The sequence below is a fragment of the Anser anser genome (assembly GCF_964211835.1).
Source record: "Anser anser genome assembly, chromosome: 3".
In the NCBI taxonomy this organism is placed as follows: Eukaryota; Metazoa; Chordata; class Aves; order Anseriformes; family Anatidae; genus Anser; species Anser anser.
In genome coordinates, this window is record NC_139722.1 from 96,150,047 (window position 1) to 96,168,848 (window position 18,802).

General features: G+C 36.4%; 1 protein-coding gene across 10 annotated transcripts in view; it reads right to left on the minus strand.

The window, feature by feature from the left end:
- MTA3 (metastasis associated 1 family member 3) overlaps positions 1-18,802 on the minus strand; it is a 199,007-nt gene that overhangs the window by 91,147 nt on the left and 89,058 nt on the right. For all 10 annotated transcript variants that reach the window (XM_083828826.1, XM_083828830.1, XM_083828832.1 and 7 more), the window contains exons 15-16: positions 12,495-12,581; positions 7,682-7,828 (exon numbers count right to left, since the gene is read on the minus strand). In XM_083828826.1, coding sequence (XP_083684952.1) covers positions 7,682-7,828; positions 12,495-12,581 — 234 coding nt within the window. The remainder of the gene's footprint in view (positions 1-7,681; positions 7,829-12,494; positions 12,582-18,802) is intronic.

The following is an 18,802-nucleotide window of genomic DNA, read 5'->3' on the forward strand; positions in this document are numbered from 1 at the left end:
TCAACACTCACACCTAACTTGGTATTATCTGCAAACTTAATGAGGGTGCATTTGATCCCCTCTTTCAGATCGTTGATAAAGATACTGAAGAGAACTGGGCCCACCACTGAGCCCTGGGGGACTCCACTTGTGACTGGCCTCCAACTGGATTTAACTCCATTCACCACAACTCAGAGAAACAATATACAGACAAGAAAAAGCAAGAAAGCACGGAAACATAAAAACGTATCTCAAAGCATCTTCCCCCCACACAGGAACTTTTCAGTTATACTGCCTAATCATTTTTCGAATGTGCTTTCCATATTACATTATGCAATAAAATAGAAGTACTACTCTGCAATCACAGCTTACGAAAAATAATCAACCCACTTGACAGTAATCATACACAGAATCACTCTAAGTATGAACTCCAGATCTCAAATCCAGAACCAGTAATTCATGAGGTAATATGCTGCTAACCCTGTTATCCAACAGACAGGATTGTCTTTCTGAAACTTTAATTCTTTCAAATAATACCAGTGGAAAGTAGTCATTCCAGGAATTAGGTTCTGGTTATCTGCGATGTTTTATATGCTAACTTGATTATAGTGTTGTTCTTATTGTTTACTGTTTTAAGAGCTGATTTATTCTGCCAGTTATAAAAGCCAGTATTACTGTAATTTCATGCCTACACATTACCTGCATGTAAAAAAAAAAAAAAAACAAAACAAAAACAGCAGAAATAGAGGGCAGTTCACCATGAAATTCCCTTTTTCTCTTTGTGCAGTCCCTCTTGTTTGCTCTTTCTATTCAACTGCCATTTTCAGGAATTCCTTAGTACAACAAAATGGAAGCGATGTACAGCATGCTCAAAGTAGGGTATCAAAGTATGAATGCAATTCTAAATTTAAGGTTTTCAGAACCAAATGTACACAAAGAAGCCTTACAAATCCAAAGATACATTTTTGAAATAAAGGAAATAAAAGCAAAAAAAAAAAAAATCCCCTATTCGATTTATAGTGTACTTAACATCCTTGGAAATAACTCATATTTCAGAAGATACAATAAGCCTGAGAACTATGATTAAATAGAAATTGTGTTTTCACTTAGGCAAAAGAAAATCACTCAACCATCTATATTTAAAACAAACAAACAAAACCATAACACAGTGATATGCTATGTTAACACTTAGGATGAGTTCTTTCTCAGATAAATTCAGGGAAACATGGGTTTGCATAACCAAGTCGTCCTGTGACCAATTTCATCACAAAGAGTTCATGCTGCTTACATTTACCTACTGAAAGAATACTCTACAGACTTAGCAGCCTTTGGACACACAGCAGAAGACTGTTTATTTTTTTTTTTATAATAAAAAGCTCTCCACTAATTTGGAGATAATTGTAATGTGAATTCAATATAGGCAAATGATGACTGCACGTTTATCATTCCAAGATAACATGATTTTCTCATTTTAATAACTTCTGGAAAGGTATTTCTCTTCTATTTCCCTGACAAAAATGACACATTCAATGACTTTCCTCCTTGTTGATTATTTTTCACCTGAAGTCACAGTGTCATTTGTATCACTGAGATCGGATGCATGAAGACAGAAGTGGAGAGGGGGAAATCATCAACTCATTATAAATGAACTGAAGGGAAAATGTTTTACGATTCAAAAATTTAAATAACAAAGCAACAACAAAAACGCTTTTGACACACAAACATTGGATGTAGTATCTTAGTTCTACAAATGATCGACAATTTCATCAGTGACACCCTGGGGTAATTATAGAATCTGTGATTTTCCAGGTATATAATCTGGACACTGGAAGTTGTCAGTAGTTCATCATCTCCAATATCATAATTTGTACATCTGCAAAAAGAATACACATTCGGAAATGCAAGTGCTAGAGCATTTTCTTTTTCTACTAAACATTTAAAATGATTCCTTCCAACTGGATACTTAAAATAGACAGAAATTGGCTAGTGTTGTCCAAGTTGCAACAATCAAAGGTAAAAAGGGTTTTAGGTTAATTTCTTGAGGATCAGAGATGGGTTTAATGACTATATAGAACTATGCATGACAAGTCTCTTACCATAAAGCATTTCACATTGTCACATATATAAAAGCTCTCAGTTGTATAAGTCAGGAAATAACCATGAGTTATAAACACCCTTTTCATAGTCCTCTGCTTTCATAGTAACATAACAGCACCATCAATATTTCCAGAGAGATCTGCTCTCCATGCTCACATTTCCATCAGGATCAGTGCACATATTTCAGTAAAAGATCTGTAGCCAAACATTTCAAAACTTTTGCTAGTTACACCAAAGATCAAAACTAGAATGCACGTGTCCAAAGAAAATTTCAGAGAAAAAGCTGGCAGTAGAACAATAAATAGCATTTGTTTCTCACTTTTGAGAAAAATGAGATACAATATTAATTATACTTTGTGTTTCAGCATAGAAGAAATGGTAAAAGTAGATTCACATAGTATCTTATCACATCCCATTTCTTCTCTTCCAGTTGGAAATGTCTGGTATGTAAAATGAGGCTTATAACAATTTAAGTAGGCATATAGTTTATTAATATGAAACATATGAGAGATATTTTATGGTTTTATTTTTCAAAATTAAGTGCCAGATATTTTTGGTATGCATTCCATACTGCTAGCCTGACATCTCAGTAGAATATCTCCATCTTTGCCAAAAAATAATGTTGTGATAACAAAGATCAGACATTTTAGAGAAAAGACATCTTCCTCTTCTGATAAATTCAATCCAACAGCGAAAACTGCTTTCTTCTAACAATTCTGCATAGTTTTATGTGAAATGAATTACAATGAAACGTGTTAGAATTTTCTTCTGTTTTAAGAAAATTTGGGGCAGGAAAGACTCCAGTCTCTATGATTGTCAGTTAAGCTGCATATATTTTCTTGTGATTGACAAAGGAGAGAAATTCCCAGTGGAAAAACAGGAGTGAAATATAAGCCCTTCTTCCTTGCTTATCTCAATAGCTAATACTATTAGTCATAAGCAGAGAGAGAGATTGACCAAAATAGCACCTAGGGGAGAAGGTACACTTTTTGAGGTCTTTCTCGCTTTGCCAGTTGCTCATGTAACTTTCTCATCTTGCTGTGCTACAGTTGCGCAGGTTGCTATAAAAATGGACCCCCAAATTGCCATTTCATTCTTAGATACAGCGGATGAGTTCAATAATCAATTCCCTAAGAAACTGAAGTATGACTGTTAAAAGAATCCTCTTGAAGGCATTAAGACATTTCAGCCTGAAATACAGTATTAAAGGTCTGGAAAGGTGAAGAGAGAATGGGGATTGGGATTGTTGATTAAAAAGTCCTCAGCTATGAACAACCAGTTCTCCTGATTCTTCCCACAAGTAACGAAAACAGTATCATCAGGCACAGAACAATCTCTGTTAGTGATGGTATCGTCTTGGATATCCTGTAGACATTTTGGTTTTGATGCATATAAAAGTTAGGAAATGCCTGCCAGTTGACAGAGATTACAGTCATGTAGGATACCTTTACCCTTCCAAATATTAAATGGAAAATTATCATTACTCACCCTTCCAAAACAACAGCCTGACGTAAAACTTGAATACTTGTATGTACTGTTGCTCACATTTAAGCAGCTTGTGGGTGAAAGTAATTGCTTGGAATAATTTCAGACACTATAATTTAAAGATCTGATTCAAAATATCTACAAAGCACTTTATAGTCACACCTAAATCTTCTCATCGTCAACTCAAGTCATAAAATAAGATACACGCAACATTATGCAATGTCGTGATTTTCTGAAGAAATAACTTTCCCATTTGAAAGAGACTGTCTTCACTACTGAAAATCATTCAAATACCTTGTGTTGATTTTATTTTCAGCAGCAATGGATATTCTTTCTTATCTCTGTGTAGTTAAAAGCACCAGCATGCATATTACATGAAAACGCCCCAAAATACTGTGATTTTTTTCCAGAACAGAGAAAAGTTTCCAACATTTTTCATTCTATCCTACAGAATGCAAGATTTCCTGTTATTTGAAAATAAAGGAAACAACACTTTTTTTTAAAGACCATCCAGAAAAACTTCCTCCTACAAGAAAGTAGACACAAACAGCTACAAGATCTTTAACTGTGAAGGGGCAAAAATACCCTTGGATCACGATCTTTTGCAGACACCAACAGTACAGAATAACAGCTGCGATACACAGTGCTTAAGCAGTGCAATTTTATTCAGGTCTGTGCATTATATATGGATCATACGTAGAACTAGAACTACATCTCTCAGCCATCAGTGACGGATAATCAGATCTTTTAACAGCAAGTTACAGTGGACAAGCCCCACTATTTCTGAAAAGAGATAAATGATCTCCCTCAGCATTCTCAACAAAGATCAAGCAATAGTAGTCAAAAATTACAGACTCCCTTATCCCTATCAGTTGCACCAGACTTTTGCTGGAGACACATACATGGGACATGAAAGGGAATCTTGTGCTACACTGGCCAAACTCTTGACTTAAGCCAACATAAGACTACCTTACAAAATGGTAATTATGCTCTTACTTAGGCATGATATTCTTAAAAGCGTTAAACCAAATACTAATGGTTTTTCTCATAATCTTACCCAACTCCCTTAAACAGATCCTTAAACACTCAACTCACCTAAGCAATAAGAATGACTTGAAATATGTCAATCTAAATACATATTTACACAAGCTTAAGTAACATTTACTTGAATACTGTAAATTACCATATATCTTAAGTAAACGTATTTCTATGGCTTAAAACAATTTTCCAATACTGTTGAAAAAAGCAAACCTGAACATGCAGACATTTCTATGTCAATAACATTAAGATTATGAAAATAGCTCGAGATAAGACTTAATGTAAGCTCACTGTGCTCATTTCTGTTTGCTCATTTCATCAAAGCATGAATTGGTAGACAGAATATATCATCTCCATAGTAGGCTTTCTGGATACTGTTAATTTATACAATGCAATAAAACCAGCAACAATCAATAGTCTTTTGGAACCAAAAAAGCTTTTTAGTATATTTATAGTAACATGAAAACTCTGGGGGCTGGCAAAACCTTTCATTGCACAAATAATACACGTGTTAGTGCAATTACGCAGAAACCACTATTTCTCAAATTGCTCTGGTCACTCAGTTGTTGCTCTGTACTGAATAGAAGCTGAATAAATTACAGACCCCAAAATGTTTCTTTATTTGTTTGGTTTGGTTTTTAATTTAGCAATAAGCAGAGTAGGGGTTAAATGGCAAATATGAAAGACAGCCATTTTTCAGTCAAAAGGAACAGAGGGTGTTGTTGAGTATTGTTGCTACTAGTTTGATCAGCTTTCCTGTGCATTTTATTTCCTGGGAAAGGGATTAAGAAATGAAAAAAGCCAAGAGGACCACAACTACTACTAAAAAATGGAGATTGAGATGATTCAAGTCAGCACTGATGGTAAATAAAAAGGCTAGTTAAAGCTGATACATGGCAGAAGGTGATAGTGCAATTGGTTTTATGCTGAGACAAATGTTAACAGAACTTGAAGATAACTCATCGAAAGCATAAGCTTTGGCCAGCAACTAGTTTGATATTCCTTAAACTTCTCTTTGACTTCTGTTCAACTGAGGAGTCTAATAAAATTACTCTTTAAGAAGATCAATCCCATACCAAGCCATCTGAGCAGCAAGGAAACATCATTGAGTGAGGCTGTGCCTCCCAGGTCCACACAAGGATTTTCCCTTTGCCTGCTGCAGTTCCTTCATTATGAGGCTGAAGAACTGAGAAAGCTAATGGTAACTTTCAGATGTTATAAAAACAGCATTCAGTAGTACACACTAGTAATGACTAAACTATTTCCGCACACCATTGTGCTCTCTGCACATGCTAAAAAGTAGCAGAAAATCTAGAACCATACACACACAAAAAAAAAAGGATCGTCATAGGTACTCAGTTTACTAAGTTTTACACAGCATTGCTTAGGGAATTACTTCTACACTTTTAACTTTAGAATACCTGATCTCATTTGGAAATTATTCTTTTGCATTTCCATTATCATTCTTGTATCACACCTAATATTTCAGAAGTTATTTTTACGGTTTGCATAGACTATATTTTGCATGTTTTTAATTAAAAAGGGGGACAAGAACCCAAATAACCATTTTTACATGAGCAAAATACACCTCGTAGATTTCCCCTCTCTAGGATATAAGCTTTCTTTACATTTGCATAGAAAATAGATAAGCAGAAATAATTATCTCCTAAAGCAATAATTTACAGTTCTCAATGGTATTTTTTCAAATTAGATGCCACTTTGTGAAAATTGTCTTAACACTTATCTGTTTGATATGAACTAATCAATGTGGCTAATGATTGGTTTTATAAATGCTTTATGTTGAAGAGAACATTGATATTAAATAGAATAAAAATGTTAAGAATTTCCAAGGTCATCTCCTTATGGGGAAACCGTCATAATAATGTTTACCTTGAACTCATTGCTACAACTGTCTTTGCAGTAGGAATGTAACATCATCTTCATTACCAGGTCAAAGTCATTCTCCTCTCAAAGATCATGTAAAGAATCCAATCTAATGACCAGCACTTCCAGAAGGGGAAAAAAGCAGCTTTTTTTCATAATTACATGCAGTAAGTGCCAGATCGACATTACAGAACTTCAGAATGAAAGTCCATAGTGAAAATTCTGTTGTGTGAAATGCTCTGCATTTATAGCTATGCCTATTAACAGCATCATCTTTTTATCTAAGTCACATGGTTGTCATCACGGTCCACTGAATAGCTTGCGTTGCCATGCATGTTATTTGCCTACTGTGTAAAGGCTGTTTGTACGCTGAGCAAAGGTCCAAGCGATCCTCTCTACCGTATATATTAAATAACCACTTTTTGTCAAAATATATAGTTATTTCTAGGTATTGTTAAGTGTACAGTAGGTATTTTCACTGCAAGATACAAATAACATTGACAATGACAGAAAAACACGATTTTAGGAAGATAATGGATCAAGTTTTCCTTCCAGTATTTGGAATACTATTCCTATTATCTTGTCTAAAATGAGTCCCTCTCATTTCTACCTTGCCCTGTGAAGCATGAAAACAGCATGTCTTTTCTGCCAGTCACGTCCGGAACAGCCTATTTCAGAGCCTAACTTCTTTCAGATTTCTAGTCCCAACCACCATATTGAATTGCAGTACAAATACGGTAATTGCTTACAAAAGTTACATCTCACAAAAAGAGTTCAGGAAAGGCAGTGCACATCTCTGCAAAAGTATTTCTTCAAATAATAATGCAGTAAGTCAAAATAAAGCATTCATTGCATCTTTCCCTTTTCACCAAATTTGTTTTATTCCTTTCCTGATCTTTCCTATAGAGTAGAAAGATTAGTAGGAAAAACGGTACAAATAGTTTTTGTAAGAGATGGCACTAATGGCATTAATTGATACCCATGTTCAGTGAATATGAATCATCATTCCTTGCATTAAGAATCAATGCTATAAATATGCTATCTATATCTTATACTTGTCAGAATGTACCCCCTTATTTTACGTCATTTCTTCAAACCATATTCCCTACATAAAAGTCACAAAACTTTATTTTAGGCCCATAGAAAGTTTTGCAATTCATAAACTTAAATAATATTTATTCTATATTTTTACACATACCATCAAGACCATTATGATGGCTGTAGTTTCTCTTTCCCAAAATACTTAGTGAAGAGTGATTAGAGGGTGCAAGCAGCCGTTTTGCACTTGGACTTTGAAGGCTTGATGTTGATCTGATTACATTGGGTTTCACGGCAGGATGAATTTCTGTTTAAGACAAAAGAGAGAGAAATACTTGACTTATACAAAAAAAAAAAAACTTTCAGTCCACTCAGCTTACAAAATTTACACTTAAATTTCTAGTGAAATGGAAGTTTCTTCAGCATGAATGCATTTACAGGACCTCGAATAACAATTTGAACAGAAGTTTTCATACCTGTTGTCCTTCCAAATAAGAAAAAAAAATCTATTTAGTTTTAGATTGCCTGAGTTCACTACAATGGTGTAGATTTGTAAGGTTTTCACAGGTAAAGAGGTAATACAGATCAAACTGAAACAGTTTAGTGTTTGCATTTTCCTTCCCTTTTGAGTTTTGTATTGGAGCTACACACCTACAGATTTTTAATCAAGCAAATAAAAGCATTTTACAACAGTGAAACCACCTGAAAACCTCAAGGTATTCAATATTTTCTGTAACAAGAGCAAGCTTTAAGGGATCCTCCCACATATAAGTTGCTATATTAAAGAGTCAGGGAATGAGCTACAGCAAAAGATTGGAGCCGAAACTACCCCCAAAACTGCAGCAGAAACAACCAAAAGTGTCAAGATTGCACTGCATTTCCCATGTACCACCAGACTTTATATTAGGGTTTCAAATGTCCCAGAGGATCTAAAAGAGTTCGTGCATTAGGACTATTTTATGGATGGAGGAAAGGTAAGAGGCACTGAAACTCATCTGCCCAGTGTGCCTCAGAGCGGGTAGCTGCTGCATTTGCCAAAAGCTGATACAGCTGTATGAAAATTTCCCAGTAATCTGCCAGATAAAATTGTCAAAAGACGCAGAGCAGCAGCAGTAGACAGACAGCACTGTCCAGCTGCGCGAGGCCTGCGGCCGGGCTGAGGCCTGCCGCGTGAGTCCCCTGCTGGTTGCAGAGTGAGGCCCTGCTGGCAGAGGGGCTGGCCTGCAAACCAGGAGCTAGCTGTCTGCGGGGAGTAAGAAAAATAAAATAAAATACTTTTGTAGCCCAGGTTTGCACTCTTCAGAGTGCTCCTTTCTGCTTTTTTGTGTATAAAATAAAGCGCAGGAGGTGGGAATACGCAACATATAAAAGGAGGCTCAGTGTTGAAGGGGAAGGCCCCCCACCCTCTGCTGCTCAGTTATCACCCAGGAGAAACAGATATGATTGTACAGGAGTCAAAGTCCACTCCGATAGCTGATTTTTCTTCTTCCACAAGTGTTAGGAAAGCCCATTATCAGTGCACACACCTGCCTGGCACAACACGCCCATTCTCCCTGCAAGCCTTCACAACCAGCCTGCAGGTACTAAAACCACCCACCCACACAAGGAGCTTGCCGATGCACAGCGACAACACTTAGGCAGTCGCAATAACCCTTAAAATGCAGAAAAAGGAAGGTGGGAGAGCCAAACAGTTTCATCCATATCCAAATAGGTAGAAAGGAGTGATGATGGCCACAGTGCGTTCGCCAGAACATGTAGCGGGAACAGAATGCCAGAAAGGCACAGCACCAGCAATCTTCAGATTGGGAAAGACTATGCTTAACTAGTTAACAAGTGGTTTGGTCACAGCATGCAATGCTACTCTTAAATCATGAATACTCTTATCCAAGATGCTTCAAGAGATTCTGATTAAAAAGAGTCAAGCAGGATATCACATTGGTAGTTGTTAAGAGTAACATAAAACTAACACACTGGTAATTGCCTAAAGGCAGTCCTGTAAGGCTGATTTTACAGCATCATCCCCCATTTTCCATAGTGTAGAGAACAGGAGTCTATTTTGCTTTTTTACTAAAATGGGAACAGAAGTGTGCTCCATATTATGAACCCTCTTTCAGTTTGAAATTTCACCTTAGAAAGTAGAAAGATTTGTGCTGCTTGTTGAAGATTATGTGGGATTTGGATTCTAAAATGCTCATTTGGCAACATCTTTCAATTTTCAGAAGGAAATTATTAACATTTGGGGCTAATACCACTAAAATATTATCTTATTTGCCAAGGAGCTCCAGTAGCAACCACAATAATGGATCAACACAGCTGGATCAACAGACTAGAACACAAACTCCTTCTGTCTACAGCGTATAGGAGATAAAATTCTATATTTCCAGGCTATGCTAACAGGTGAGGAAGGAAGCATTTCCTTCCTTTAACTTTTCTTCAGTCTGCAGATCACTAATCCTCAGTTTACTACAACAGCAATCCCTTCTCTTTCTGCAGCAGAGGAAGGTAGCAGGACCAAGTTCTCCCTTTAAATTCTAGAAAGGAACTTAATTAAACTGCTAGGACCACTTCTCAACAAAGTTTTACTTTAGGGTCTTTACACCATACACTCTCAACCTCTACCTATAGACTTGCTTCAAATATTTGCACATTTTGTAGAACAGCACTTTCTAACTAACTGCTTCATCATACCTGAAGCAGTGAGGCATTTCAGGGTTTTCGACTGAATTTTTATATTATCTTGAATTACTGCAATAGTAACTAGGAATCCTTTAGTCCTACTGCTACCACTCTTGTTCTATTGCCTAGTATATTTTTTTTTTCCACTGAGAATCTCCTAGCCACTTGCAGCTTCTCCTGACTTAGAGAACTAAATATATCATCCAAATAATCCAAATTATCCCTTTAGGCACACAACAAATAACCAGTTGGCCAGATTCAGATTCTATGATCACTTCTGAAATTAAAATAAAAATAAAATGGAAGAAACAATACCTGAACAACATATTAGGAATTTTTATTATGAGACCAACTTGCAGTCTCAAGTAATAGCAATAAAAACTGTAAAAACATCTCCCATTTCCACTAATGCCACTAAGGTAAATATATATATATATATATATATATATATATATATACACAAAGCAAACAAAGAAAAGTTCAAGTCTCCTGCTGAGACACTTAAATAAGCAGCCTGAATTCCAGAGGTGCTTAAGCAGTTGGATCTCTCTCATCTCTTCTCCTCAGTATGCATCCCAGCTGGAAATGCTAGCCTGGTTTCCTCATAACCAAGAGGCAATATAGGACATTTAACTAGCCGGAGGCTCACATTAGGGGGGTTGTTTAGTAAGCACAGTGAAGACTGAAGAGATTACAGGGGGATTAGCCCTACCTCTCCCGAGGACAGGGCTTACTTTTAATGCTTAACCTATCTCACCTGTGGAACTGGCAGCCAAGAAGCAGAACAGAGATAAAGAGAAGCGATGACCCACAATGTGCAGGGCATTGATATATCCTTTGTGCCTCACCAGTAGGGCTCAATAAGAGTTGAATCTGTGAGATGCTGTTAACTGTACTCCAGTATGTTTGTGGGCTGTGTACTATTACATGATATTTAATATTATGATTATGATGATGATATGACCTGTTGTATATTAGCATTAATCTTCTTCACGAAACCTTCACCTAAGTACACATAATGATATCCGACATTGTTAATCCATTTACTCCCGCTAAATCTACAGAACCATGCTTTCAGAGGTACCAAGATGATCCCTCTCAGACTAGACAACATGACACTAAAAACATACAGCATCTTCTAGTACACTCATGGTGTCCTTTCTTCGTTTGGCTACCCAAAAGGGGTCAACTAGATGAACCATCATCCCCTCCCACAACCACAGATCTTCCCAATCAAAGCAAACCTTCTCTCATTCCTTCCCATGGCAGCATACCTAACACAGCCAGGATGCATGTAGGAAGTTAGCACTGTTTTTTTTTTCTTTAACTGCAGGGTAGGAGAATCAAAATTCAGTGACAGGAGCCGTTAATTCTTCATTATCCATTTTTTTAAAGTTTGAATTTTGTTAAACTTCATGTTCTGGAATAATTGTCAAAACTATATTAATTGCTGATTTTTATTTCAGTAAGGCAAGCGACTGTTATTGTTTACTTTGTTCTAGTACAAACAAACTCCTGTTGGTTAAAATTCTGAGGAAAACCATCTAGTTCTATCTTTATCTTTACTACTGTAGAATGGTGTTAATATATTGGAGACTTACTCACAGATTCTGATCAATAGATTGATTTCTATATTTCAGGATTAATAAAAGTCCTCTGGGGTATTCCATATCTTAGTTGTAAATATTTAACAGTCAGTAGTGGTTCCTTACAAAGAGAACTATTTTCATTTTTTAATAACAAATTACAATTACTAGAATTTCTCCTCTCCCCATTATGTTATGTGAGCACCTTGTCCTCTTGGCTATAATCTCAGTACAGATTTCTTTACTTTTTTCTTCACTTTTTTTTTTAATTATTATTATTTTTATTATGTCATCCAATTAAGAGTGTCATCAAATTAAGTGTCTGTGTAGCTGAAGTCTGCTCCTTCAGTACATGGGAGTTTTATATATGGATTCAAGAGGCATGGATGCAAAGCAGCATTGAGCGTACTGAATATCTCCCGTTTTAGTGGGTTTTTTTTGTTTTTTTGTTTACTTTAAAATACTATTTTTCACATTGTGAATTACATCAGGTTTCACTCTGCCATTTTAAACCAGTATCAGAAAGCCTTTTGCCCAGATCCTCCAAGTTCAGTCATGCAGTTTTGCAGCTGAATAGAGTAGCAGAACAGAATATTTATTCACTTTACAGTTTTCTTGTTAAATCTCTCATTTTACGCATAGAAAATTTCTAACCATCAGTAAACACTGAATGATCATTCGATTCATTTTTCTCTGGAAGCAGATACCCACCTAAATACCCAATGATACACGACAGTGGCTTTCTGGTGCTTTTGATCTTCAGAGGATTTCCAGCAATTTCACAATGTCGATCTGCATCTGAGAATTTCAAAGAATAAAACTCAGTTTAAACATTTTACCATTACAAATATGATTAGGACATGCCAGCCAGTTTCCAGTTTTTAACACAAATTTCTTGTCTGATTTTTTTTCCCCTTTTAGCACATTCTTTTTTTTCATCAATGCTAATAATGATAGATATTTAAAAGCAGGCTATGTATTCATTTATGCAAGTGATGTTATGATTTTTTCTTTCAATTATTTTTAAAGTTAATATAAGTTCTAACACAAATGTCATTATATTTTTTGCCTACAAAGTCATTTTGCAAAAAGTCAACTAGGTAAATGAAACACAAATGAAAACATGCGTACTAAAATAAAAGCAGCTCTGGCTATTAGCAGGAATTTACACTGAACTCTTCACATTATTGTTCTCTACAAGTCTTTCTGGCTCTAAATGGTGTAATATAGAACTGCGAGGGCTTTAAATTTGAAGCCTGAGTTCTGTCATGAATTACTCCCATGGTACAGTGATTCAGATCGTTCCACTCTATTGTGGCATGATAAATCTTAAACACACAAAAAAACTTTACTATGAACTTTTGAACAAATTCACCCATTTGTAACCAAGTATGACAGAGCTCAAAGGTCTCAAAGTTAGCAGCTTCTTGCAAAGCAAACAAAAAGTAGGCAGTTCAGTAACTACCTCAATTTGATGTTAAAACTATGAACTCACACCTTTAAAGGCACCAAGAATATACAGACATAGTCTTTCTAAAAGCCCCAGACACAGAAGTGTTACCAAGAAAAGGTTCACACTCGAGGAGCAGAATCAATCAACCTAAGGCAAAAATCCACAGGCCACCAGGTTAAGCAGTTTCCAGATTACTGGAACTAAACTATCCTTTTTAAACTCATTGGAGTGAATGGGTCATCTGTTTTCTGAAACCACATAAATAATCCCTACGCACAGTATTCCTAGAACATAGCTATTCTGTTTCATACAAAACTGCATTCGTATTTTGATTTTGTCGAACTAGAATTCTCTTACATGGAATTACTTCTCATGTACAGACAACAACCTGCACATTTCCTTGTATGTGTGTCATGTGTACACACAGATCTGCATTTTCTAACAAGCTTTACAGGAACTAGGTATTACAAATAAATTATAGCAATTATAATTTCAATTTGTATCCACATTGTGTTTTACCAAAATGTTCCTGTGTTTCAATCCAACACAAGGCAATGAGTACACAGACACAGGAATGGATGATATAGAACAATTTATATTTGAGGAAAAACACAAAATTTACAATCTCTATAGATTCTATCCAACTCTATGCAAAAAAAAATATAAATGCACAGGTCATGTAACCACAGCAATGACTGAAATAAGGACTTCAGTATGTTGTTCACAGGTGTTTTACACCCAGCAGACCATTTATTTCACTATATTAAGGACTCTAACATGAAATTCCAAGTACTTTATTATTTTTTTCTTAATATAACAAAATATGCTGTGCTCAGTGAAGAAAATGCATTGAATATAGTGCCTGGAGTATTTTTAATACTCCACAACTCTTGAAATATTTTAAGTGTCAGAGTAGAAAGATATGTCTCCAGTGTCTCCCTTAGTAAAATAAGGGCAGGCTATACAGTGAATATTTTATAGTTACTCTGGGAATAAGGAATTATTGACTATGAAGTAATCAGCAAGAAATCTTTCCATCTAAATGTCTTCACTGTTAAAAAAAAAAAAGACATTGAATCACAGTGAGATATTAATAAGCTGACTGAGAATACAGACTGAAAAATAGAAAAAAGCACAATTTCCATGCTTGAGGCAAACATGTTCACCAAAGGTCCCTGGTCGGTATTCCAAAGTATTGCCATCTGTCAAACATATTTAACAATGGCAGACTTTAATGCACAATATGGATTCCCATGAAAAACATAATGAATTTTATGATCTTTATGCACTACTTGTACAATCTTTGTGGTTTCCGTATCACCCCCATGTGTAAAACCAGAGGCAAAACGTTTACATAGAAAGTTGTGAAAAACAACAAAAAAAAATCCTAAAATCAAATATGGGTTTCCATGTGAACACTAAAAATTTTAATATCAGTGAAGTAAGGAAAGCTATGAGAAATTAAAAGGCATTTCAAAAAAAAAGTAAAAATTTGAGTATTATATCTGATGGTGTTGTTTTTCAGACATCAAAGGCAAGAAGCATGATAGTGTCTGTAACAATATCAGATGATCAAGGTGTGATGAAAATATGCCAGATAAAGGCATTGCAGAAAAAGTGGATTAATTCTATGTAACGATGTTCACTGCTGGGAAGTTTCAACAAGCTCACTTTCAAAACCCTTATATTAGGAAAGTGCGGGAACTATTTCACACTGAAGTGTCCATAGGAAACATTTCAAGACAAACTGATTAATGAATCAAAAGAAGTTTTCAGAACCAGGTGGAATTCATCCAAATAGAAACTGCTGAGCAGGGACACTGCTGGTGTTTAGCTATTGCTTAAACTCCTCTCCATTCAAGAGAACAAAAACAGGGCAAACTTGATAACATTCTTCAGTAAGTAGTTTTGTAGACCGGCAAAAGGGCTGAACTATTAATAGAGGCATACAGCTCAAATACGGGAACATGAAGAGAGCCAACAGTGACCTTGTAAAAGGAAAACACGTTTAATGTGTTCACATTACTCAGCCGCATGCCCTTGCGACAAGGACGATTGCATACTGGGAATTATTAGCATGGGTGCAGCCAGCGGGGCAAGGAAGCTGATCCTTCCCCTCTACTTGGCTGTTGTGAAATCACATCCAGATGTTCTGTCGAGTTCTGGGATCCCCACTACAGAGAGATACAGGGATACTGGAGCAAACCCAGCCACTGGAGAGTCACCACACTGCTGGGGAGCTTGCGCAGAGGGCGCACAGAGAGGCTGAGGGAACTGGGTCAGTCAGTCTTGAGATGCGAGGGTGAAGGGGAAACCCGACTGCCACCTGCTTGGTAGTTACCAAGCTGCAGAGCATAGAGAAGACAGAGCCAGACCCTTCTCAGAGGTACATGGCAATAGGACAGCAGGCTATTGCTGCCTGCAGCAGCAGACACAAGCTGGGACATGGGTAGTTCTTGCTGGATGTAAAGAAACAACTGAGTACCACGAGATTGGTCAAACACAGAGCAGGCGCCCAGAGAGGCTGTGGAGTCTCCATGGCTGGAGTTATACAAAGCTGAGCTTGACAAAAGGCCCTGGGCACTTAAGATTTGTGCGGGTGGTGGAATTAGAGACATCCCGAGGTCTCTTCCTACCAACGCGTCTTGAAAACCAGCGACTGCAAGTGTCAAGGGTCTGCCAGAATCCTCTGAAGGAATCGTGACACATACACACGCAGCTGCTCTGGCATCACCCAACCTGGAATTTCAAACAGGTTTTGACAAAATTTGTCACAAAAGACTGTTGCTGTTCAGCTGCTGTGGTGTAAAAGAGACAGTTTTGCCAGGGATTAGACCCTGATTAAGAGCAATTTTCTATGCAATTCCAAAAGGATCTGCACTGTTCAATGTTTAAATAGTTAGGAAAAGATGTGATGAGGGAATTAAGTTTCCTGATAATAAATTACTGAGCATAATCATAACTAAAACTGATTGCAAAGGATACCAGCAGGATCAAGCAATAAATGTAAAGTAATTCTTAAGGGGTAAAATGACTAATACACAGATACAGCGATGGGTTCTGAACTATCACCACGCAGAAGAAAATCTTGGTGTCAGTGTCAACAGCTTTCTACAAATAACTAGATAATACTCAAAAGCGGTCACCTAAAAATAATTAGAACCGGAATATTAAAAATTACTATGAGAGGAAGAGCAAGCAAAACAGAAAACATCATGTGACACACAAAAATTAAGGGAAATCCCTATCTTGAAGTGCATGTAATTCAGAACACCACAACCCTAAAAAGAATACGGTACAATTAGTAAAACTACAGGAACAACATTTTGAATCACACTGTGAAATGGATTCTCTAAGGTTCCAAACAGACCAAGTTCTCAAACTACAAAAGGGATAACTGTTGTGAATATTAGAGAAAAATGAAATCAGGTATGCTATGAAGATGGTGATAGTGAATGAGGCTTGTTCTTTTAGATTTGAAAGGGTTTTTAATTTTTTGTTCACTAGGTTTGTAGACCTCTTCAGTTTACAGATTCTTACTTGTGAGTTATTTCTCCTTGACATTCCAACATGCTGCTGTCAAAACTCAGATTTATGGAATATATTCTCTGATTTCTGTTCTTCTTGGAAACTTTGTAAAAAAGCTACTGCATTATTGTAATTATTTTACTGGCTAAAACTATCTGGCACAAATTATATTTAAAGATTATAGTAAATATTTTAATTCTAGGTACAGCCAAAAGAGAATTCCACAGCTATCAAAATCAAGAAAATAAGAAATTATTTGACCTAAGACCTGTAAATGTTACTTACTTCAGATGAATGGACAGTGTTTTGTCAGTAAGCATAGACTGTTTGCTTACAAAGACAAATCAGTAAGATCTTGCATATTCTACTCAATTTTTGCTTGTCATTATCAAATAATATTTAAAGAAACAGTACCATGTACCAAATGGCTAATTAAATCTACAAATTTAAAGGTGTAATTTTTGATCATATACAGTATATCTATTTCCAGATAACTCTAGATGCATTACTGTCTACTGAAAAGATTTTGTCAATCACATCTGTATAGACAGTGTAGACAAATTTAAATTACTATAATTAATACAGATAGTTGTATTGATAAAACTATAAATGAGCAGGAAAAAAACAAAACACCTTAAAATCTTTATTTGCTGAGGTCTTAATGTTCACAGATGCATGGTTCATTGCCAAGCATGTATCAACAACCCTATAAACTGAAGACAGATCTTGTCAGTCACCACCAGGAGAAGAATGCCCACTTCAGTTTCCTCTAATTAAGAGTGCTTCCACAGACAGGATTACTTTAACTTTCTTAAAAAAAAAAAAAAAAAGAGTAAAATAGCTAAAAAGAATGATATTTTGCCTGATTCAGAGCAAGGGAATTTCCTTTTACTGAAATTCACCAACTTCTAATTATTCCTGAAAATCCATCAGACAAGTTTATGGTCACAAACTAATGCAAGTCTATTATCTCCGGGCAGAACAAAGTTTAAGATTCCTGTGATGGATGACTGTACTCCTAGCAGGAGATGCCATGCTATCAGCCTTCTGGTGGCCATCCGTAGTTTAAACTGAGACGTGAATGCATTTTCTCCATTACCTCCTGCTGGCATCTGAGCTGGGGTCATGCTACATTGTTCACTAATGAGAAAAACTTAGTTCTCTGTACTAACTGAAGGAATGAAGAACACAGAATAGGGCCTTGTTCTCTGCTACTGGACATAATGGGCTGAGGGAGATGATGCGGGTGGAATTACAGGAATCAAATAAATGCTCTGAATTTTTTTTTTTTTCCCCTAAAAGATGGTTGGGCCCGAGATTAGCATTCCCAAAAGCTTCCATGCCCCTCCAAGACTAAAGAAGTATTTGCAGGTAAGTTCAGGCAGAATGCAAAAATCAATCTATTTTATGAGCAAGCTCTGACTAGCTTGTTCAGACTTCCTTTCTCAGAGCTGGGAATTACCTTCATCAACAACCTGGCACTTCAACGAATTGCCTAAAGACTAAGAAGGCATAAAATGTGGTATAGTGCTTGGGTTAGAGTGCCCTACCTTCCTTCTTTATTTAGATTTTAGGGTTCCCGAGTGTGTAACAATGTTGATATGGTGCCTACTACAACATAGTTGTGAAATGCAGTTACATTACCCAGCACCAGTTCTGCACACACACAGAATCAGGTCATTCTTACAGAGCACCTATAAAATTAGATTCAAGTTTCAGCACACGAACATGGAAAACAAATTCCAGATCCTTAAATGGTTCTTGGACATCTTAACCATCTCATGTCAGATCATACCATGGGTAACCCGCTATTTTGGCCAGGTTATCACATAAGCATGATTCTAACCATTCAACACCGACACAAAAATTCATTCAATATTGTAACCACTCAGCGGTTTTCAACACGTGAAATTATTACTGCTATGTATCTCATTTTAAAATGATATACATCAAGCTATCACTTAAAAAGAATTCAAGGCATTCAGAAAGACTGTTTAGTTATAACAAAAATCTACATAGTGCACTGAAAGCACATCAC